The sequence below is a fragment of the Nannospalax galili genome, unplaced genomic scaffold (genome assembly GCF_000622305.1).
Source record: "Nannospalax galili isolate Female #2095 unplaced genomic scaffold, S.galili_v1.0 scaffold285, whole genome shotgun sequence".
In the NCBI taxonomy this organism is placed as follows: Eukaryota; Metazoa; Chordata; class Mammalia; order Rodentia; family Spalacidae; genus Nannospalax; species Nannospalax galili.
The window spans coordinates 425297-442590 of record NW_008355157.1 but is presented as its reverse complement, the minus strand read 5'-3'; the positions used below and the strand labels follow the sequence as shown (position 1 = coordinate 442590).

Genomic DNA, 17294 nt, shown 5'->3' with positions numbered 1-17294 from the left:
TTTCAATTCACTCGGCTTTTCACTTTTTTTTGGGGGGGGGGGCAGGGTCTCCTTGTAGCCCCAGCTGACCCGAACTCACTATGTAGACCAGGCTGGCCTTGAACTCACAGAGATCTGCCTGCCTCTGCCTCCAAAGTGCTGGGACTAAAGGCGTGCACCACCATGCCCAGCAAGATCTGTTTTTATAAAATATATTTTTGCTGGGTGTGGTGGTGCAGGCCCTTTAATCCCAGCACTCGGGAGGCAGAGGCAGGCGGATCCTTGTGAGTTTGAAGCCAGCCTGGTCTACATAGTGAGTTCAGGTCAGCTGGGACTACAGGTAGACTCTGTCTCAAAAAGACAAAAAAAATTTTTTTTAATTGAGTTTTTGTGCATTTTATCTGATAGAACTTTATCATTATACCCCCTTCCCCATCCATGCCCTCCAAAGCCCCCCCACCAGATTTCATGATTTCTGTCATATATGTGAAGTCCTATCCAGTCAAGCATTTGTACCCAGTTCATCCACTGGAGTCTGGTCAGCCTATCTAGAGATCTTAAAGAAGATCTATTCTCCCTCACCCAGCAGTAATTGGTTGCCAATAGTTCCTAGGCTAGGGTTGGGGCCTGCTGCCCATTTCCCTCATTCTGTGCTGGTTTTTGACTGATTAAGTCACCATGGGTCTTGTGCATGCAGTCAGCATTCTTGCAGGTTCATATGAGAAAGTTCCCAATGGCCTAAAAGCATCTGTTTCCTTATGTTCACGTACCAACTCTGGGTCTTACAATCTTTCTGCCCCCTCTTCCACAGTGGTCTCTGAGTCATGGGTGGGTGAGGTTTAATAAAGGAGTCCTATCCAGGGATATGCACTCTGATCTGGTTTTGTCTAGCTCCCAAAGTCCAACATAATGCCTTATTCTCTTGTGAATATTCAAAAGAAATGGGTCCAATGAGTTAACAAGCATTCAGCTTACTCTCATATGCTGACATATTCTAATGATGCACAGTAAGCCTGGACCCACGGGAGGTGTCTGTAGTGGTCTGGCCTGGCCTGGGTGATGGGCAATTCTTCTTTTTGGGGTGTCTTTTTTTTTTTTTTTTTGAGACACTGTAGCTCCAGCTGGCCTGGAACTTGCTTTGTAGACCGGACTGACCTTGAACACACAGAGATCCACCTGCCTCTGCCTCCGGAGTGCTGGGATTAAATGTGCACCACTGCCTGGCTGATGGGCAGTTCCTCTAAAGAAGCTTATTGTATGCTTCAGACCAACCCAAAGACCAAGGGACATTTGCAAGACATTAGCCTATTTCCCTGTTTCCCTTGGATTTGAGGATTAAGATTGCTGCCCATTTTCATTATAATCACAGCTGGTCTTCCTCCCTCTCCTCTCTTCTCTCCTCTTCTCTTTTCCCTAGGCCTCTTTTATTTTTTTCAGGCCTTAGGGCACTTTGAATGTGACCTTTAACATTTCCAAGATTCCTCTAAGGAAGCTGGGGACAGTCCTGAAGCATTCTTGAAGTTAATGTGAGCTTTCTAGTTATTTCTGATGTATCTAAAACTTCAGGGAAATTTTATACAGATGCTCTTTGATTTGTCATAGAGCTACAACCTGATGATACCCTTGTAAGTTGTCACTATCATAGGTAGAAAATGCATTTAGGGGACTGAGGAGATAGCTCAGTGAGTAAGAGAGTTTGCTATGCAAGCAAGAGGACCTGAGTTCAAATTCCTGACACCTGTATAAAAGTCAGGCAATGGCTGAGTGTGCCTGTAAGCCCAGCATTGGGAGGCAGAGACAGGCAGGTCCCTGAAGCTCACACACACACACACACACACACACACACACACACACACGTTTATGGCCAGGCATTGTGATACTAGCCTGGAGGCTAAATCAGGAAGATTGCTGAGACCAGGAGTTGGGCAGCACAGCAAGACCTGACTTAAGAGGAAAGAAGGAAGGAAGGAACAGAAGAAGGGAGAGAGAAAAAGGAAACCAACTCTACACTCAACCTGCCACATATCCTAGTTTAGCAACACAGTTCTGTAGAGTGTTGATGGTTTACCCTGTGGTCATGTGACTGGCTGGGAGCTGAAGTTCACTGCCACCACCCAGCACTACCACAGTATCATATCTGATACTGCTCACTGAGGAACAGGTCAAAACTCAAAGCAGAGTTTCTACTAAACACATATTGCTTTTGCACCATTAAAAAGTCTAACCATTGTAGATCCAAAACTGTTAATATTTACTTAAAGCCCAACTTAAAAACATTTTTTTTGAGACAGCATCTTGCTATGTAGTCTTGGCTGGCTTAGAACTCAATATGTAGACCAGGCTGGCCTTGAACTCACAGAGATCTACCTGCCTCTGCCCCTCCCGAGTGCTGGTATTAAAGGTATGTACCAACATGTCCAACCACTAGCTTTGCCCATGACTGGCATTACATTACTGCTTGCTTCCTGATAGTCAAGAGATCTGGTAATTGGTTAGACATAGCTTAAGTAAAATTAGACAAATTAATTTTGTTTACACACAGTTGGTTAGGTAGATAATTCTTTTTTCTTTATTTTTTTGGGGGGTGGGGTCTTTTTGAGACAGGGTCTCCCTGTAGCCCCAGCTGGCCTGAACTCACTATGTAGAACAGGCTGGTCTTGAACTCACGGAGATCCGCCTGCCTCTGCCTCCTGAATGCTGGGATTAAAGGTGTGCGCACCACATCCGGCTTCTTTTTTCTTTTGGTAGCATACAAGGTCTGTTGGGGAGACTCATAGGAAATGTGAGGAAAGGGGTCTTATGGGGAGAATTAAGGAATGAGGCATCTCCATTTTCCCTTGGGCTGCATTTCCCCCTGACAGGTGGCAGGCCTTCCAGGAGGTGGTGTCTGTGCGGAGAGAGGCAGTGGATTCGGCCCTCCGAGTAAACAACTACTGTGTGGACTGTGAGGAGACCAGCAAGTGGATCATAGACAAGACGAAGGTTGTGGAGTCTACAAAGGACCTGGGGCAGGACCTGGCAGGTGTCATTGCCATCCAGCGGAAGCTCTCAGGGTTGGAGCGTGATGTGTTTGCCATTCAGGACCGTGTGGGTGCCCTGGAACGTGAGTCACAGCAGTTGATGGAGTCACACCCGGAGCAGAAGGAGGACATTGGCCGGCGGCAAGCAGATGTTGAGAAGCTGTGGAAGGGCCTGCAAGATGCCCTTCAGGGGCAGGAGCTCTCCTTGGGTGAAGCCAGCAAGCTACAGGCCTTCCTGCAGGATCTGGATGAATTCCAGGCCTGGCTGTCCATGGCCCAGAAGGCTGTAGCCTCTGAGGACATGCCTGAGTCACTCCCAGAAGCCGAGCAGCTCCTGCAGCAGCATGCAGCCATTAAGGAAGAGATTGATGGGCACCGAGACAGCTACTATCAGGTCAAGGCCTCTGGGGAGAAGGTGATAGAAGGCCAAAAGGACCCAGAGTACCAACTTCTGGGCCAGCGGCTAGAGGGTCTCGATGCAGGCTGGGATGCTCTGCGCCGGATGTGGGAGAGCCGAGGTCATTCCCTCACCCAGTGCTTAGGGTTCCAGGAGTTCCAGAAAGATGCCAAGCAGGCTGAAGCCATCCTCAGCAACCAGGTAGGGAGAGGCATGCAGAGCTGGGACATGGGAGTTTCTAGAAAGCCTCACTAGTGGTGAGCCCATGAATGAGCTTTAGGGCTCCATGACCAATTTATACTTTTAAAAACAACTCTACCATCACTAATTAAAGGAAATCCTGTGTTCCTCTAGTCTTGTGTCCCAAACTGTCTTGTTCTTTGGTCAGTGAATCTTGAGAAGTGAATCTTGCTCTGTGTGACTACCCTTCCATGTAACTTTAGATATTGGTGATGGAGACCCCCTGGGTGGGGTTGAGGGACAGGGCCAGGGAAGTAGAGTCTCTCCCTTTCACAGCTCTGGGGGTGCCAATCACACTGTAGCTTGAAGAGCTGCGTGTGGTGCTCTTGCTTAGCAAGTGCCTCCAGTCTCCTCAGCCCATCCTCATGCCTCCTCTGGAAACTTGCATTAACAGGAATATACTCTGGCTCACTTGGAGCCACCAGACTCCCTAGCAGCTGCAGAGGCTGGGATCCGGAAGTTTGAGGATTTCTTAGTATCTATGGAAAACAACAGAGATAAGGTCTTGAGTCCTGTGGATTCTGGAAACAAGCTGGTGGCTGAGGGAAACCTATACTCAGACAAGATCAAAGAGAAGGTGCAGCTGATTGAAGACAGGTACTTCCCGCCTATAGGATCATAGGCCCCTATGCTGCACTGGGGCTGGGCATGTCAGGCAAGGACCCCAGGTTTGGCACTGTTTTGACTGGTTTTGACTTCCCTTCCAGGCATAAGAAAAACAATGAGAAGGCCCAGGAGGCTACAGTTCTCCTAAAAGACAACCTGGAGCTACAAAACTTCCTCCAGAACTGCAAGGAGGTGAGGCTGGCACTTTCCAGATTTCTGTCTAGAGCCAAGTGCTCAGAGGTGGGAGGTCATAGGGATCCTGCCTTACCTGAGACTGAGTGAGGAACTTGGGGTCCTATAGTTCTTTCCTACTCTCAGTCCCCAAATCTGAAGTCATCCCTTGATTTGCCAGCTCTAAGATAAGGTTTCTCGAAGAATTACCTGAGAACATTCTATGTTAGAATTACCTAAAGTTTAGACAGGGCTTGCTGCAAGGGTGTGGGATCTGTGTATTCATCAACACAGGACCCTGCACAGGGTTCTTGCACAATGCCCTGCTGCTGCTGCCTTGAAATTCATAATGCATTTGAGTATCTTCATTTTATACTGGGCCTAGGAAATTGTGAAGTGAGAGTTGGTCCTAGTTAAAGCAGACTATTGGTCCCCAGGAGGGAAGATGAGTAAGAACCTTAAGGAGAGTCTGTTGATAGGTCCCACATGCAATGGGGCTTTCTCTGACTGCTTCCTTCTCTCCTCTTGGTGTGTCTTCTAAGCCCATACAACGTTGTTTCCATCTGCCTCTGCCCTTGGGATAAGCCAAGATTGGCATAATGCTAGGACACCTTGAAACTATTGGACACACGTACCCCATTAATTATAGGAACTGCCCTTAACCTCTTCCTCATACAGCATTTCCATGGTATTTATTATTTATCACCTCACTGCCAGAGAAAGGATTTATCCATCCACCTATCTACTGAAAAAATACACTTAGTTACTACAATATCCCAGGCCCTACCCTAGGTCCTGGAACTGTGGAGAGAAAAGTAAACTATCTCTGCTCTTACACTACACATACCTGAATGAGGAAGACATGCCCACATTCCCTTGGCCTTCTCCTTTCACAGTTAGGAGTGGGCAGCAAATCCTGCTCTGCCAGAGAGGTACACGCAGAAACCATCAGGCTCACTCTTCTGCCCACAGCTCACTCTCTGGATCAATGACAAGCTGCTGACCTCTCCAGATGTCTCCTATGATGAAGCACGCAACCTTCACAACAAGTGGATGAAGCACCAGGCGTTTATAGCAGAACTGGCTTCCCACCAAGAGTGGCTTGAGAACATCGATGCAGTAAGTAGAGGAGTGGACATAGGTGGCTCTGCTCAGATAAGCTCTTATGGATGGGGCCTCATCCATGACACAGACACTGTCCTGAAGCTTCCTGGATAGTGTAAAACTTGGTGGCAAAGAGAAAAACAAAATATCTCCTCTAAACAGTAGTGAGAGCTTAATGTTACTGCTAAAACTAGTCTTGCTAAACCTGATCAGAACAGTTAGAGTTTCAGCATCCAGCAGCATGGTGGCAATCATTTCTGTTTGCCTTCCAGCACTGTGCTGCCTATCATTTGGATGGGCACTACCACCAGAAAGCAGTCATTTAGAACCCTTATAGATGGAACCACAGGACCCATCTGTAATAGCCTTGCCCAGTGGCACAAGTCAAAGTGTGGAAGGGGTTAGATCTGGGAATCATGTCCCTTTGCTCTCTCGCTTTGGCTGTCTGGGAAGAAGCAAGCTCAGTGTTCATATGAGGTCATGCCATGTGGTGGTTAAGGGCATAGCCTCCTCTTTGAAATGAGAGTATAATAACTCTTACCAACAGAGCTGTGAGCACTGTGTACTTGAAAACAAAACACCTAGGATAGTGCTTGGCAGTTGTGAGGCCCTTAATAAATATTGGGTACTATTGGTAGTGTATATTCCTAGACTCAAGTCCATACCCAAAACCCAGACACTGATACAAGGGAAAACTAGGCCAACCAAAAGAGACTATCCACGATTAGTGCACAACTTCTGGAACTCATAGGGAAATTCCCATGCTATGAGTACCTTACTTATTTCCTCATTTATTCATTCTTTTTTGAGACAGAGTCTTCCTGTGTAATCCAGGCTGGCCTCAAACTAAGCCTCCCAAGTACTAGGATTACAGTATGTACCACCTCGCCTGGCTCTTGGATTTTTGTTCTATTTTAATTTTTATTTTAGTTTCTTTTCTTTGATACTGGGAATTAAATCTAAGCAATTACTCTTGCTTTGTGAAGTTCTCTACCACTGAGGTATATCCCCCTCCCACTCCCTTTTTGAAATATTTTGAGACAGGATCTCACTAAATTGCTAAGGTTGGCCTTGAGCTCATTTTGTAGCCCAGGCAGGCCTTCAGCTCACTATCTCCTTACCTCAGCCTCCTGAATGCTGGGATTATGGGCCTGTACAACCAAGGCCTGGCTCCTGAATGAATCTTGACTCTCTTTATTTTTTAACACTAGTCTCTTGTACCGGTCTTTCTGAGTTATTTGCCAAACATTACTTTCCCTGCCCTGTCCTTCCCTGTCTACCTATTGTAAACAGCTTTAGAGGTTCAGGTCTGCTTTGGTGGAGACTCACACCAGTTCTGTGCCACTGACTGACCTCCCCTCAGGTGTTCCCTCTAGTGGTTACCTAGGGGAGGTCTGCTTCAGAGGCCACGGAAGCAGAGAGTGAAGCTTCCTCTTCCCCCCACAGGAAGGAAGGCAGCTGATGGCAGAGAAGCCCCAGTTCAAGGATGTGGTGTCAGAGAGGCTGGAAGCCCTGCATAAGCTTTGGGATGAGCTGCAGACTACCACCAAGGAGAAGACTGAACAACTCTCGGCTGCCCGGAGCTCTGACTTGCGCTTGCAGACCCACGCCGACCTCAATAAATGGATTGGTGCCATGGAGGACCAGCTGCGATCAGATGACCTGGGCAAAGATTTGACCACTGTCAACCGGATGTTGGCTAAGTTGAAGGCATGTGAGCAGGTTGTAGACTCAGAGTGTTGGAGTAGAAGGGACCTTAGGGAACCAACCTGAAAAATTAGAGTAAGCCTGTCTTCTGTTCCTCTTAGCTGGACTTGCTTGTATTATGCAAAAATACCTCCTGATTCAGAATCCATTGCAATGGGTAGGACAGGAATCCAATACAAGGGGAAACTTCTTAGAGGAGGCTGAGCTTTCAGTGGGCCTTAAAGGATGAGTGGGAGATGGATGGTTGGGTGGGTAGGTAGAGGGATGGATGGCCAGACCTGTCCAGGTGTCGAGGGCAGCAATGATGTTCTTTTCTTGTGTCTCAGCGAGTGGAGGATCAAGTGAATCTTCGGAAGGAGGAACTGGAGGAGCTTTTTGCCCAGGCCCCCTTACTGGGAGTAGAGGCTGGAGACACAGACATGAGCATCGAAAAGCGGTTCCTGGACCTTCTGGAACCCCTGGGGAGGAGGAAGAAACAGCTGGAATTATCCAAAGCCAAGCTGCAGATCAGCCGGGACTTAGAGGATGAGACGGTGCGTGGGCTGTATCCTCTCTACCCCCTAGGGCCAAGCTTCCAGCTGCCATGGGGGTAGCTGACCGCTGTCCAGAGAAATCTTAGCAGCAGATGACCGGTCATCTTGCTCCTGATCTTATAGGGTTGCCGTGGTGATTGCATTAAATAGGAAAGTGGAGCAGGTACTTTTCAAATGGTAACTTCATCACTTGGTAGTATTGATGAGGGTGAGCTTGGACTTTGGGGTCAGACAGACTTTGGGTCCAAGATCTCACTGTGGAGCAGGAACATGTTATTTGGGACCTTAGTCCAAAATATCAAAACCTATCTGTAAAACGGGGGTAAGATCCTGAGTTAGCATTGGGAGGAACCAGGTAACACCCTGTCTGGCTCTTTGTGGGTGCTCAGGACAGGGGCTATCTGTGATTGTCATCACCTGTCCGCCTGCCTTCTTGCCTCTGCAGCTCTGGGTGGAAGAGAGATTGCCACTGGCCGAATCCCCTGACTATGGCACTAATCTGCAAACAGTGCAGCTCTTTATGAAGAAGAACCAGGTGAGTCTCACCTCACCAGCACATCTGCCCCTACCTGCTCCTGTCTGGCCCCAGGGGTTCTGGCCTAGCCCTGATCTACAGAAGCCAGTGACAGCAGATTATTGCTCCTGATGGTAGCTTTGGGGTCCTCTAACTACACTTGAGTTTCACTGTGGAAATGGCTTTGGTGACAGCGGTGAGAATTCTGGGAGGATCACAGAGGAGGGAGGCATTGTGCTACTTGGGGGCTTGGGGTCATTCATACTCCCACCATGCTCAAGTGCAGGATCCCAGCGGCCTTGGCTTGGGGTCAGTGTACTGTATACTACAGCCTATAATCAGTGGCCTCCCAAGAGGATGGCAACAGCTACTGATTCTGCCTCACCCCCAACACTGCCTTGCTCTTCTCCAGGCCTAAGCTGGGCACATGCATTGTCCTCAGATTACATAGACCCCATTTATCTGGACACATGATGATACTTATGGGCTCAGCCCCATTAGAAAACCACTGAATTTGGACTCTGAGCCCCAGAAACAAGCATCCGCTGATCTACTCCCTTAGGACAGATTAAGTACTTCTGGCTGGAATCCTGAATACAAGCAGATGCCAAACACTTTCTCTGTCAGGGCTGCAGAGGGAGCCTCAATCCTAAGGAAGTCAGCTGTGTGGGGTCACCATGGCTTTATGCCTGACCAGTGGCTGGCCTCAGGCCCTTCTCTAGAAATCAAGATTCTAAGAGTAAAATATGACACACTCCAGCTGGGCAGGTGCCTTGTGCATATTGTTATTCATGTGTTTTAAATGCTGGAAGCTGGCTTTCTGCCCACATACACTGTTGTTGCCCCTGCCTCCTAGATGATTTTAAAGGCTTTGAGGAAATTGTCAAGAGGGAGCAGGTGTAAAGAGCCCAAGAGTTCACACATAAGCAGCAGCTAGCCTGGGTGTCTGGGACCCAGAAAGTGGTTCACATATTAGGACCTCCTGAAGAAAATGGTAATGAAGTCACCAGAGGCTCAAACAAGAAATAATACAGAGTTCACCAAAGATCTTTTTCAAAGGAAAGAAATGGAGAAAAAGAAAAGCTAAAACCCTCCACAAGGGCAGCTGTCAGCTTGTTCTTTTACCTGGAGCAGAAACTGCTAAAATAAGATGACAATTGGTCATTTTAAAGTTGTTTTCCTTTCCTTCAGCATGGAAGCCTAAGAGATCAAGTTCTGTCGATCAAAATAGGGAATGGTCATCTGGGGACGCTGACTTTACATGATAATCCTTAACACAAATGACAGAATATATGAACTCCGGGGGCGGGGGGGCTTATGGGAGGGTGCCAAAGGGAAAGGGGGTATAAAGATGATTTTCTGTATGAAATACACAAAATTTCAATAAAAATTTTAAAAAGAAGGAAAGAAAAAAGAAATAGGGAATGGTCAAGAGCGCAGGCTTGGCTTGAGGATGCAGTTCAGTTGGCACAGCCCTTGCCTAGTGTGCACAAAGCCCTGGGCCTGACCCTAAGCACCATATACACTGGGTATGTGGTGCATATCTGTAATTCCAGCATCTGGGAGGTTGAGGCAGAAGGAGCAGGAGTTCAAGGCCAGCCTCAGCTGAGTTTGGTTCCCAGCACCACATCAGGCAGCTCACAACTGCAACTCCAGTTCTATGGGCACCTACACATAAGTTGCATACATCTAGACACATGCACATTGCGTGTGCATGCACACACACACAGACACACACACATACACACATACGCAACTCTAGCTGGGTGTGGTGGTGCACGCCTTTAGTCCCAGGACTCGGGAGGCAGAGGCAGGCGGATCTCTGTGAGTTTTAGGCCAGCCTGGTCTACATAGCAAGTTCCAGGCCAGCTGGTGCTACAGGGAGACAACCAGGTAGAGCTGTATTGCATGCTCAGCTTTGCTGTCACTGCCCTGTACCAGCTTCCCAGGGCCTGTCTCAGAAGACCACCTGTGCATTGTAGATGACTGCATGTGATGTGCTTAGTATCCTGCCACAAGTGGCCATGATGAGAAGGTTTTATTGCCATCATTCGCTATGCTCTGGCAGGAGGGGGAGGGAAAAGCCTGCCCTTCAGATGGGAAGGCTCTGCCTCTGAGTCCTTCCTCTGGCCACAGACCCTGCAGAATGAGATCCTAGGCCACGCACCGCGGGTGGAGGATGTGCTACAGCGAGGACAACAGTTGGTGAAAGCAGCGGAGATTGACTGCCAAGACATCGAAGAGCGCCTGGGGCACCTGCAGGGCTCATGGGACACACTCCGGGAGGCAGCAGCTGGGCGGCTGCAGCGCCTGCGAGATGCCCACGAGGCACAGCAGCACTACCTGGATGCCAGCGAGGCTGAAGCCTGGATCAGCGAACAGGAGCTCTATGTGTTCTCTGACGAGCTCCCCAAGGTCTGCTGGGGCAGAGGCTGTCTGGGTGCTGAGGTGGATAGGCAAAACTGGGGTGGGCAGGTAGTTGGGAGCCTACAAGTCCAAGTGTGTGACGAGTAAGGACCAGGTAAGGGTGTATAGGGAGCCTACAAAATCTCCTGCTCTTCTGTGATACCACCTTAGGGCATCCCACCTCCTTAAGAACATCCTTACAGGGGCCCCATTTGCGACCTGACATGCTCTACCCAATCGCTCTTCATATTGTGACCATGCTGTGAGGTGGAGTAACAAGGGATGTGAATCAGTCTCTTAAGGCTGCAATGACCTAGAAAGTTTTCATGGGGACAAAAGATTGGTGGTAGACCTGAAGGCTCTGAGGAGTGGAGAGAGGAAGGTAGGAACAGGCCTTGTGGGAATCAGAGGAAGAGAAAGGGAAGGTGTGTGGCTCTCCTGTCCACCATGTTCCCCCAGTGCTGGGAAAGGAGGGAGTATGGTGGGGTAGGCTGTGGTCCTGACCATCTTTTGCCTCCTAGGATGAAGAAGGTGCCATTGTGATGCTTAAGCGGCACTTGCGGCAGCAGCGTACCGTGGAGGAGTATGGAAAGAACATCAAGCAGCTGGCCATCCGGGCCCAGAGCCTGCTATCTGCAGGCCATCCTGAGGGGTATGTGTGCCTCCTGAGCAGGTTGTGGGTATCGGGCCAGAAGCCCTTCAGGTCTAAGAAATAGGAAATAGGACCAGTTTCCCCAGAACTAGAGGTTTCTGGAAGATTGGTTGTCCCTATTCCATTTTATTCCTTGGTTTTGTGCGAGAAAGTCATATAAAGTGGGCCACCAGAGGCAGGGGTTGCATAAAGATCAGAGAATGGTAGCAAGCTGCACTCCTGGTGAACTGAGAGCTCTGGTCTTTTGAAGAGTTAGACTGTGCTAAGAGACCCTGAAGACAAATTCTGCTTTTTTTTTATGACTCAGAAAGTACTTTAGGACCTCACAGCAAAAATTCTTAGGTAGGAGTAAAGGTAGAAAAGCTTCCATTTGGGCTGGAGAGCTGGCTCAGTGGTTAAGAGCACTGACTGCTCTTGCAGAGGACCTGGGTTCAATTCCCAGCACCCGCATGGCGGCTACAAACCATCCTTAACTCCAGTTCCCGGGGACTCCGAAGCCCTCTTCTGACCTCCACAGTACTGCACGACATGGGTGCACTCACATACATGCAGGCAATACACTCATACACGTAAAATAAAAATAATAAAAAGAAAGAAAAAGAAAAACTACCACTGAATTGTTTGGACTTTGTGGAAATGGGGCCCCAGCCAGACTTGTAGATTTCCCCAGCCACAGTCCTGTCCTGGACAACCTTTAGGGTTCCCACCAGTGTGTTTCCTTGGCAGCTACTCCATATACCTCCCACAGAACCTCGAGAACTGAGCTTCTGGTTCTGTCTTTTCCTGAAGCGCTAATTGGGACCACTGCTGCTGGAGCCCTGACCCATCAGTCGCCTAGGATAGTGGAGTTCACCTTTTGCGCTTGAATCTGTGACCTTCCCAGAGAGAGGGCCACTATGAGAGGTGCCATGCCAGGCAGAACCCCAGCAACAGTCCCGCTGTCCCTGGAGGCATCATGGCCTATGGGGGCATTCCTTTTCTCCCCAGTTCTTCCAGAAAAGCCTGGGGCCAGGGAGGAGTAGGTTATTTCTTCTCAGTCAGCCACTCTGGCTTCTTGTTTGGGTGTGCTGAGGATTAGCACCTATGACCAGTCATGCTAGGCAAGCCTTCTAGCACTGAACTATCCCCAGTCCATGCTCTGGGTCTTGATCACCATGTTCAAGGGATTTCTTGGTTTGAATCCCAGGGAACAGATCATCAGACTTCAGGGGCAAGTGGATAAGCAGTACGCAGGGCTGAAGGACATGGCCGAAGAACGCAGGCGGAAGCTAGAGAACATGTACCACCTGTTCCAGCTGAAGAGAGAGGCTGACGACTTGGAGCAGTGGATTACAGAAAAAGAGATGGTGGCTTCATCCCAGGAAATGGGCCAAGATTTTGACCATGTGACTGTAAGTAGCCACAGCTCCCGTTTTCTTCGCCTTCCTCTAATTCAATAGGCACAGGCTACTATCACTCCAGACCCACAGGACACTCCTGCCAGTTGTAAAAAAATTGCACAGAGATACAGTCACACCAGTGGTGGTCACACCAGTGAGGGTGGCTGGAAGACTCAGTCTACCCTGGGGAAGGTGTGAGAGCCAACTCCAGGTGGGAACATGACACCTACTTGCCCCTGCACCCAGCTAACCACATTCTGTTGACCCTGTGTCCAGATGCTCCGTGACAAGTTCCGAGACTTTGCCAGGGAGACTGGGGCAGTTGGACAGGAGCGGGTGGACAACGTGAATGCCATCATTGAGCGGCTCATCGATGCGGGCCACAGTGAGGCAGCCACCATTGCTGAGTGGAAGGATGGGCTGAACGACATGTGGGCTGATCTGCTAGAGCTCATTGACACCCGCATGCAGCTGCTGGCCGCCTCCTACGACCTGCACCGCTACTTCTACACAGGCGCCGAGATCCTGGGCCTCATAGATGAGAAGCACCGGGAGCTGCCAGAGGATGTGGGGCTGGACGCTAGCACCGCTGAGTCCTTCCACCGGGTCCACACTGCCTTCGAGCGAGAGCTCCACCTACTGGGCGTGCAGGTACCCGTCAACCCTTGCTACCCACAGGTGCCTCAACCATCTCCCCACGTGTCTGGACTCCACTAGGTTCCTCCTGGGGAAACCTCTAGAATGGAATGGGTGCCAGATTTCTCTTCCTTGGGCAGCCAGTAGCTCAGGACAGACCTATTCGGATATTTATAGCTTCAGAAATCATTCTTTAAGCAGGGTTTAGGGAGAGAATCCAAGGTAGGTTGGACCCCTGGTTGACACTAAAGTGGACATTTTAGGGTTTTATCTTGCAGCCAAAGATGAAGCCTAGTATGTGGTGAGAGAATCCAAGGTAGGTTGGACCCCTGATTCACACTAAAGTGGGCATTTTAGGGATTTATTCTCCAGCTGAAGATGAGGCCTAGTATGTGGTTATTGTGTATGGGGTTTTCAGAACTACTGAGATGGGTGTAGCTCTACTAAAGTCTCAGGAGTGAAGTTCGACTGAATTGGCCCCCGGTAAAGGGATTTGGAGTCAGTCCCTTCCTTGGAGAGGTAGCAGGTGTACAGCTACATCCCCAGCTGATGCCTTGGCTAGTGGGAGGAACTTGGGTCGCCCACTTAGCCTCCCTGTGCCTTGGTTTCCTTATCACAGAAACAGGGATATGGTAGTACCTCTATCATTGGTTGCTGTAAAGATGAAGAGAGTCAGGAGCTAGAGAAATGGCTCAGTGGTTAAGAACACTGGCTGCTCTTGCAGAGGACCTGGGTTCAATTTCCGGCACCCACATGGTAGCTAACAGCCATCTGTAACTCTATTCTAGAGGATCCAAAGCCCTCTTCTGTCTTCCATAGGCTTGCACACACATGGTTCACTTACATACATGCAGGCAAAACACTCAAACATATAAAATAAAATAAATTAAAAAGTTTTAAAGATGACAATTAATTAAAATTTTATAACAATGCCTGGTCCATAGTTACTTTCATTATTGTACTCCTGAGGAGATCAAAGAATATTGAGTCCCTCCCACACCCAAATCCTAGACCAGAGTCCAGCAGATGCCCTGCGTAGGTAGAGGCACCAGAACAGGGGACCTTCTCCTGCAACACCCAACCTTCCAGCAGTGCCCTGGGGAAGAGCTAGAAGGAAACAGATGCCTTATGTTCTCATACCTGAGATGCCTCTGCCCAGGGAACAATGTCTGGGTTTTCTTGATGACAGGTGCAGCAGTTCCAGGATGTGGCCACCCGCCTGCAGACTGCGTACGCTGGGGAGAAGGCAGATGCCATCCAGAGCAAGGAGCAGGAGGTGTCTGCAGCCTGGCAGGCACTTCTTGATGCCTGTGCTGGGCGCCGGGCCCAGCTGGTGGACACGGCAGACAAGTTCCGTTTCTTCAGTATGGTACGAGACCTCCTCTCCTGGATGGAGAGCATCATTCGACAGATTGAGACCCAGGAGAGGCCCAGGTGAGGGGACTTCCTCAAAGGAGCTCTAGTCCATGCCAGAAGAGCCAAGGCTCCTCCCAGAGGGACAGTCCCAGACTGCCAGGTGCATGAAAATCCCTGAGGGGCACCAGAGATCTGAACTGGGTCCTGGTGGAAACAGAGTGGTTCACCTTCTACTGGGAGGACTGACCATTTCAAAGAAAGGGAGAAAGACATCTGTCATTTAGATTCTCCAAGGAGGACAGTGACCAATATTGTCAGTGAAAGTAAGTGACTCACATATCCAGAGCTGGGGAGGTTCAAGACTGTTCTTTCCCAGCACTGGGATGTTGGAGTCACTCCCCAAAAACTCAGTATAAGTTAACTGTCCATGAGAGGCAGGGTTAGGCTCATGGACTGTTTAACAAGTGTTGGTGACCCATCTCTGTCCCTGTGCCCCCCTGGTGCCTGTCTCAAAGGCCATACTTTCATCTTTGCCACCTTTATTGATATGTAATTCACATGCTATCCTTCACCTATTTAAAATATACCATCCAGGGCTGAAGAGATGGCTCAGCAGTTAAGAGCAGTTCTGCTCTTGCAGAGGACCCAAGTTTGGTTCCCAGCACCCACATCAGGCAGCTCACAGATGCCTGTAACTCCAGCTACAGGGGATCCAATTGGCCTCCATGGGCACACACACATATGTGCATACACACACACACACACACATGTACACACAAACACATAAAAAAATTAGTCTTAAAAAGTGTGCTATCTAGTACTGTTTCTATATTCCCAGCTGTACAGTCATCCCCTAGTCTAAGTTAGTAGACTTTATCACCCCACACATCCCCATTCAAAGTCTCTCACCACACTCCTTGCCCCTGGCCCCTGGAACACCTGCTTTTCTACTTTCTGTCTCTATAGATTGGCCTATTCTGTATGTTTTGTGTAAATGGAATCACATAGTATGTTGTCTTCTGTGACTTGGTTCCTCTCAGCCTGTTTCCAGGGTTTATCTATGAGCATAATTCAGTACTTTATTCCTTTTTATTTCTAAATAATATTCCCAGGCTTCTTTAGGGTCCCTGTACCCCTTGCCTGGCTGCTGACCAATGAAGACACTATCAGTATTCCTGTTGCAGTTGGGCCAGCAGAGGAAATCCTGCCTGGCCAAAGAGGAGTGGGGCCAGACTTCCCAAGGCAGGTCTGAGCGACCCAGTTCCTTCTCCCAAACTGCCTCTCTGCCCTGGTCCTCCTGTCCCCAGGGATGTCTCCTCGGTGGAACTGCTTTTGAAGTATCACCAGGGCATCAAGGCAGAGATCAACACTCGAGCCAAGAACTTCAGCACCTGCCTGGAGCTTGGGGAGTCCCTGCTGCAGCGGCAACACCAGGCTTCAGAAGAGGTGAGTCCCACCATGACCTTGTCCTTGTGCTTTCTAGACAAGTGGCTTCAGGGGGAGAAGGGAGGAGAGGATGCTTCTAAGGAACTGAGCTGCCTACAGGCCAGGAATCTGAGCCACATCAAGTCCTGCCTTGAGGAGGGGTGCTCACTAAAAGAGAGCAGGCCCACACCTGCCAGTACCCACATGTGTATATATACTTTGGAGCTGATGCCCCTACTCACAGGTAAGACACCTATAAGTTCCTCAGAAAGGCAAAGTAATTTACTGAAGGCCACATACTGGCAAGTGACAGGACCAAGACTTGAATCCAGAATTGTATGGCCAAGCTTGTTCTTTGCATCTATCTGTGACTGCCTCAGACAGAGGGAGAATCACCAAAGCCTGGGCTTCTCTCCTTTCCTCTCCACAGATCCGGGAGAAATTGCAGCAAGTGATGTCCAGGAGGCGGGAGATGGATGACAAGTGGGAGGCCCGCTCTGACAGGCTCCACATGCGTGAGTACAGCTCGGGGACTAGGGGACCTGGGGGCAGAGCCTTGAAAACCCCTACTGGACCTAAAGGATGCCAGAACCACACCTAGAAGAGACTCCATGGTACCACTCATCAGCAAAACTCTAGACCAAGCGCCTGAGGGGAGGCAGGCAGAAGGCCTGTGCAGACAGATGTTCTACTCTCTCAACCCTGCCCACCCTCCTCCTTATTCACTCCTGCCCTGCCTACACCCAGATTGATGTCCCTGCTGAGCTGTGACTGGGGAGGTGTTAGGGCAAGGCCTGGTATCTCCTGGGTGTTTGGCCTCCCAGTTGTTTGTTCTATGGAGCATCGGGAACTCTGTTCACTAGTGGTTAGGGGCTGAGAAGAAGGGGAGGAAAATCGAACATCTTGGGTAAGCTAAGGAAGATAGAACTGGTCCCCCATGGCTGCTTGTCTGTGACTGTGTGAAACAGACAAGGGCAAGAATTCAAGGCAGAGGACCGCTCCCAAAGAAGACATCTAAGCTGCAATGGAGTTGGGTCCAACCAACTGCTGTTTTAAAAATATGACTGAAAGCCAGGTGTGGAGGTGCACGCCTTTAATCCCAGCACTTGGGAGGCAGTGGATCTCTGAGTTCAAGGCCAGCTGGTCTCCATAGCAAATCCAGGCCAGCT

The 17294-nt window shown here is 49.4% G+C and overlaps 1 protein-coding gene across 3 annotated transcripts in view; it reads left to right on the top strand.

The window, feature by feature from the left end:
* The window catches only part of Sptb (spectrin beta, erythrocytic), a 127751-nt gene that overhangs the window by 90154 nt on the left and 20303 nt on the right, over positions 1 to 17294 (top strand). For all 3 annotated transcript variants that reach the window (XM_017802930.2, XM_017802931.2, XM_008852129.2), the window contains exons 16-29: positions 2841 to 3597; positions 4031 to 4233; positions 4344 to 4434; positions 5386 to 5532; positions 6964 to 7227; positions 7551 to 7757; positions 8203 to 8292; positions 10408 to 10686; positions 11199 to 11329; positions 12516 to 12720; positions 12985 to 13359; positions 14534 to 14778; positions 16008 to 16146; positions 16556 to 16640. In XM_017802930.2, the coding sequence (XP_017658419.1) occupies positions 2841 to 3597; positions 4031 to 4233; positions 4344 to 4434; positions 5386 to 5532; positions 6964 to 7227; positions 7551 to 7757; positions 8203 to 8292; positions 10408 to 10686; positions 11199 to 11329; positions 12516 to 12720; positions 12985 to 13359; positions 14534 to 14778; positions 16008 to 16146; positions 16556 to 16640 (3218 nt within the window). The remainder of the gene's footprint in view (positions 1 to 2840; positions 3598 to 4030; positions 4234 to 4343; positions 4435 to 5385; positions 5533 to 6963; positions 7228 to 7550; positions 7758 to 8202; positions 8293 to 10407; positions 10687 to 11198; positions 11330 to 12515; positions 12721 to 12984; positions 13360 to 14533; positions 14779 to 16007; positions 16147 to 16555; positions 16641 to 17294) is intronic.